This window comes from Apis dorsata, unplaced genomic scaffold, assembly GCF_000469605.1.
Source record: "Apis dorsata unplaced genomic scaffold, Apis dorsata 1.3 scaffold_396, whole genome shotgun sequence".
NCBI classification, from domain to species: domain Eukaryota; kingdom Metazoa; phylum Arthropoda; class Insecta; order Hymenoptera; family Apidae; genus Apis; species Apis dorsata.
The window spans coordinates 16,505-23,249 of NW_006263655.1; the positions used below are offsets into that span (position 1 = coordinate 16,505).

The window sequence follows — 6,745 nt, forward strand, 5'->3', positions numbered from 1 at the left end:
TCACGTGGAACGAGAAGAAATATATTCGATAAGATCACAGAGTTGGCTTTCCTTCCTATTAACTCGAAAATTGTAGCTTAACCTATCGAAATCTATCGATAGGTTTAATCGATATTTCCTAATGGAGGAGAGACGAAGCTAAGAAAGAGATCATTTTTTTTTAAACTATAGATTGTTCATCTTCCATTCAAGATATTTACAACAGAAGATACCTTCTTTCGAGATAAGTAGAAATACACGTACACCTTGAACGAGTATATCTCATCGAGTTAGAAAAGATTTTTGCGATTGTTTTCTTAAAAAAAAAAAAAAAAAAAAAAAACAACTTTACATACAATAACTCAATAATAAGCGTGGATAACTTTACTCGACGAACTTTCACTTCACTGATCCACTCCAAAAAATTTCCTTTTCACAAAATCATTCGAAAAAAAACCCCTGCTTTCTTCGTTCTTTCGCGTTCTTACACGTGTAAAACGGGAAGAGAAAATGTTATACGGCAAAAATTAGACTCGTTTAACGCTCATAGATATCCACGTTGCATCCGCTTTGCCGTGTTAGCATCGGTGATAGCCGGAAAGAGGTCAGGTCCGACGACGACGACGACGACTACGACAACGACGTGGAACTCGGTGCACCAGGTTAGAGCTGTTCGAGATATCGAACGGCAATGCCAAAGAGGTTGAACCCCCCTCCCTTTCCCTCCCCCCTCCTCTCTCTCTCCCCTCTTCCCCCGTCGCCTAAGTTTACGATCGTACGGGGGCTTAGCCTATAGCCAGGGTAGCGCACAGGCTACGGGTGTAAACGCGCGACCGGTAAACCACGGCCTGTAATTGCCTCGTTCGGGGATAGAAGGTTCTTAGGAACGTTGGAACGTTCCGTTAAGAACTTACCTAAGGGGGAGGGGGAGGGGGAGGGGAAGGGGACGTTCCCTTCGTTTCTGAAAGCTCGGCATTATCTCTTTATTGCCCCCTTACCCCCTCCCCGCCTCTCCCCTCTCGAACGTTATTCTCGGTATTCTCGGAATGTCGCAACCTCCCTCCCTCCCCCAACTTATCGGTTCGCTTTAAAAAAAAAAAAATTTTCTTCCCGCTAAAACGCTTACGCAAGCCGCTGTGTAACATCGATTTTGTTTCACTCCGTGTCCATGAAATTATTATTTCCCTTTTTTATTTTTCTTTTATTTCTTCTTTTTTTTTTTTCTTTTACGAGGCCAGGCGACGAGCTCGAGCTTTCGAACGACGACGACGACGACGATCGATGACGAAACCTGAACGAGCGAATGTCAAACCCTTCGTTCGTTTCGCGGGACGTTAAATGTGTTAAGGGGCCGTTTTCTCTTTCGTTATTTCGCTTCTTTCGTTTAACGTACACTCGATGGGATTATGCGACCAATAACAAGTGTTAATTAATTACAAGTGATATCGAGCGTAAAAAAGAGAAAAAGTCCTTGGGTTTATATCTTGATTCTGCAACTTTTGAATTTTATATATTCTATATTCTATTTTTTTTCTTTTTTTTTTTTTTTTTTTTTTTTTACGAAACGATATTGTAGATGCATGCGTTTCCATTAAGGTTCGTCATGTTATTTTCTGGAAAATCATTTTTTTTTTTTTTTTTTTTTGATTAACCATTATTTATCGTAAATATCGTAAAAGGTTGGACTACTTTTTCTAGAAGTAAAGTAAATATTTGTATTTAAAGAAAATACGAATCACAATTGAATATTTGGTAATGCATGAATTTTCTTTTTTTTTTTTTTTTTCTCTCTCTCAAACATGTTTTAATGTATCGAAAGCATCGAATGTGTATCAGACGTTTTGCATTAGATAGAGAGGCAAATTTGTATCGCAAAAATATTGCAAAAATATCAAAACATTGAATATTTCCTTACGATACCTAAAGTCGACGATTATTGATTAAACTTTTTCCTTTGATTTTCTCAAAAATATAAAATAAAAAACGATATATTTTTTCCAAGTTCCTTACATTGTTAAAATTATTCGAAATTTCACGATTAATATACATCACTTAAATTAAATATCCAATATTTTCACTGAATAACTATAAAAGAACTAGACTGCGGATGTTCAAATATTTAACCAACGTACGAAAAATATATCATATTTTTATATACGTCAAATCATATTATATCCCTGTGTGCTTCGACGAACAGCAGATCGTTGCGAATCGTAAATGAAACTTTGACATTTCGTATAGGAAAAACGCAAGAAATTATAGAAGAAACTAAAAAAAATTTTCTCATCCCAAAAAGACCCATTCAGAATACGAAGGAAATCATACCGTTGAATTCTTTTTTTGTTTTATCCCGATATCTCGATCGGTTGCCGAGATACGAACATTCAAAATGGCCGTATGTGCGATATAACACAGTGCGAAGATTACGAATGGCCCCGCAACCCAGTGACCTATATTTATTTCTTGGAAGTGCGTACCACTTCCAAGAATCGTGCCCGTCACTTGTTTGCAACTTGGGATAGATCAGCGAGACGAGGCGCGAGCGAGAGGTCCGAGTAAGCGACGAGGATGAGGATGGTAAACGAATAAAAATTACCCTTTTCTTTACACGACGATATCTCGGCAACCGGAAGTCGTATCGGAATAATTCGAAAAGCATTTTAAAGGGAAAGGTTCCGCGCTTCTAACGATCTTTGATTCGTCGATAAAAAGTTATTATCTTCGAAGTTATAGCGATTCAAAGTTTTCTTAATTTTAATAGGATTCGATTAAGTTTTAAGGTAAGTTTTGCGCGATAGATACGTTTGTTTCTGGAAAAGATATCGTGTTGATGCAACGTGTAATGCTTTGTATTTATATTATTTACGTAAAATATGTCGAATATTTGAACAATGAAAATCCGCAGTCCAGTAACAACTACGAATCAACTCTTTAACGAAGATAGCGTGATAATGTGATTTTGATTCGGTTTACCAAACGATGATGATATTAATAACATTTTTCACCAGCTTCGTATTAAGAATCTTACTGAGATTAAAAAATTGTTTAACGTTTTTGCAACGACATATAATGACGTCTCTCTTTATAATTTTGTACATACCTACTTTATTTGCAATTTTACAATTAATTTCCGCATCGAGGCAAAGTTGAACCTGGCAAACTTTGCAGCTAATTAGACTTAAGTGTAACTTTGATGTAAATTCGTGAAGCTAGTGAACTTTAGATTACAAATTTGACAGTGTTAACGATCTTATTAATGTATCGACGTCAACGAGATTCTACTGTACCCTGCTGTTAGCCTGCTACGCTCAAATATTTAAAAAAGTGTTAAAAGCTTTTTTTAGATATTACCAACGGATAACGATTATAGTTAGAATATGAAACGTACGAAGAAATTTCACCGGTTTTCAACATTATTCACAATTACGAAGTAGATATTTAATCTCAATTAAACCTATCCTTTCTCTTTTCTCTCTTTGCAGCAAACGCGAAACCATTGACTTTCGATGAAGTGTACAATCAAAGTAGTCCGACCAACTGCACGGTGTACTGCGGCGGACTCACCAATGGTCTAACAGAAGAGCTAATGCAAAAAACATTTTCGCCTTTCGGATCCATCCAAGAGATTCGCGTATTCAAGGACAAGGGTTACGCTTTCATCAGGTAAATTTTATTATGTTGTTTCGTCCCTACATCGTCTCTTCTCACTTCGACCCTTAACTCTTCTCGATCGCTATCCGATAAGTTAAGAAAAAGAAAGAATTAGCGCTGCTAAGACTTAATAAACGTAGAGACGGACGCATCGTTCGTTCCTTTCGAAACTTATTATTAATTTCGAAAGTTTCTACGCTCGCCGATCTCTCGATTCTTCGACGTCCCTCAAGACCGCGCCGCGCTCTTGTTGAAATGTCGTGGTGATATACGTTACGTGTAATATCTCCCGGAGATGTCAGTGCGACAACAAGTCCCTAAGGTGAACGTAGCGCTGAAGTAGCTAGCGCAGTCAGGGATCATCCGTGCGAAAGAAAGCGAGCAAAACGGAGGGGGGAGGGTTAAGCTGATCGATAGAAAAAGTTCTCACGTACGAGAATGGAGAGTTTGAGATAATAAATTCTTCGCGCTAAATCCGGATTATCTTTCAACGGACTAGAGAAAAAAAAAAAAGAAACTTTCAGGTCTACAATCTAAATCGGTAGACGAATTAAACTTGAATCGGTGTGCGCGTGAAAAAATATCGTTTTCTTTTTTTCGACCGATGATTCGATCTAGTTTTTCTTTTTTTTTTTTTTTTTTGCTAAAAATTAAAAATTCCGTCGAAAAATTCCGAGTTAAAAAATAAAAAAAACTCGAGAACTCGACGAAGAGACGTGTAGTTTAATTAACCGTGCTTAACTTCGGTTTAATAAAATTCTGGAACGTGGAAATTCGAGCCAAATGCTTCATTCCGCCAGACTTTGGTTGGCAAACGTTTAAAGTGGAAAAAGGGAAGGGAGGAGGGGAGGAAGAGGAGGAGGAGGATGCATCATGAAGTTTGCCGAGAGCACATGATAACATCATGATGTCTTTAACCGAAACTTCTGGCATCTGACAGGGGATGCAATGATGCTTTCAAAATTGATAGCTGATTTCGGAATACGGCCAAAATCACTTGCACATTCGATCGATATCGGCCGATATCGTTGTACGTCCAATCGTACACACGCGCGCGCACACACAACCGATATGGTCAGAGTGAAAATAACCATGAGTCCGCGATTTCTGGCGAGTACCATCAAGAAAGGAAGATCCCATCTCCTTCCCTTGCGAGACAAATTGCCCGCGGTAAGGTAAAAAAAAATTGATCATCCCGATTACTTTTAACATTCGATTCTCGCTCTCGTTTTTTTATATAATCCGATTCTTCGCCCCTTTTTTCTTCCTCCTCTTTCTCTTCTTCATCTTCTTCTTCTTCTCGTTTCTCATTCTCCGAGTTTTATTATTAATAGACGATACCTGGGGGGGGGGGGGGGGGGCAAGCAATTCACCCGATAATTTATCTTACGATGTAATTCATCAAAATAATGATCACCGTAACAAAAAACCGTGCGATCACCATGCAACTCGCTTTCCATTAATTTACCGTAACGGGGCGTCATTTATCCTTGGCAATTTTTCCCACTTTCTCACGCTTTGCCACGTAAATAGTGATATATATATACTGCAAACAGCGTACAATAATTGAATTCTATTATCTAAGAGAGATGGAAGAATAACTGATTCGCGAATACCACTTCTTCTCCGTTCACTGTGATCGTATTTATGTCCATTCCATTCCTTCGTCGCTATGATTATGCGCATATACGCGCACATTGACGGCAGCCAATCACACGTTCGAAAGTTCACGTGCCGCTTCAATATATATACGTGATCACGCGACACCGTTAAACGGCCATTTTCACGATTAGTTAGAATTCAACGTGGCGATATTTTGCGTGACAGAAGGACAGTATTAGATTGCAATAGACGCGAAAGGAATCGAAAATGTTGTTTCTTCGCTTTCGAAGAATGACGATGCACTCTCGACTAGTGGGGGGGATTCTAACGTTGGATTCAAAATAAGCACGATGTTTGGGAGAACAGAGGGAAAGAATTTCTCCGTTTTATCCCGATTCGATCGACGCGCACGTGCCACGATATTTCCAAACATCGTGCTCCTTTCTTCTCGCTCCCAGTAACAATCCTTGTTATCCCAGAATTCCGTCACCCGTGGACAATGTCCCTCGTTTCTTCCCTCTAATTGCTCCTTCCTTCCTCTATTCTTCTATAGTCAGAAACTCAGGAAACGAATATCCCTGGACGACGTATGGACTTACCCTTGTATACAATATAGACTGTGGATAAGGAGAAAGAAAAAGAGAGAGAGAGAGGGAGGGGTCTTTTATTCCCAATGAAAAGAAAGAATCTTATCCAACGGTGGTTATCGGTTGGGTTTTAGACTCGGTGGTGAGAACGAGGCGATGGTGGAAAAGGGGTTGGTCGTTGACGATGACCGTCGTCCTACTCGAGGAAAACGGAGAATGAACTTTTGGACGGGAAATTCCATTGTGCCGAGGAGGGGAAAGTGTTAAAAGTGACCTAATCTCTCGATAAACTCGATGATTTCTCGTCGCTGGCAGCCAATGTCGTATTCGTCAATCCAAGATCTGGTGCTCTCGTGAGATGCTCGACCGGCGAAAATTGATCGAATTTTGTTGGGAAACGTGCTTGGAATGGGCTGCCAATGGGCCGATGTTACGTTTTAAAGTAACTGGATATGAGATACGAGCGTGGTACGAAACTGGTACGATCGAACGTATCTCTCTTATCTTTTTTTTCTCCCTTTCTTCGTTTTATATCTCATAGCATGGTAATTATCGTTTGATATTCGTCGAATCGAAAACCGTGCGAAAGTTGAATCGCGTATAGAGTTGCGTAACGCGATAAAAAATATTCTTATAATTTTTTAACGCGTAGAAAAGAAGGCGAGCGTTGAACTGGAACTGGATAATTATAATCCCTCTCGTTCGTACTTTTCAATGCGTTATAAATTCTGTCGCTATAGCTTTCACTCGTCACGATTTAAATTCAATCGCGAATGTTATAAAAACCAACAATCTCGTGATAAAACCAATAATTTAAAATGTTCCGGTGTGTGTACAACGAAAGTTATAACGACTCGCCGCTCCCTCCCTCTCTCTCTCTCTCTCTCTCTCTCTCTCTCCCGTTTCTTTCGATCCTATATAATAAA

At 39.3% G+C, this 6,745-nt stretch overlaps 1 protein-coding gene across 1 annotated transcript in view; it reads left to right on the forward strand.

Moving 5' to 3' along the window:
* The window catches only part of LOC102680950 (nucleolysin TIAR-like), a 20,788-nt gene that overhangs the window by 4,187 nt on the left and 9,856 nt on the right, over positions 1-6,745 (forward strand). The window contains exons 2-3 of the mRNA XM_031512162.1: positions 776-780; positions 3,462-3,642. Coding sequence (XP_031368022.1) covers positions 776-780; positions 3,462-3,642 — 186 coding nt within the window. The remainder of the gene's footprint in view (positions 1-775; positions 781-3,461; positions 3,643-6,745) is intronic.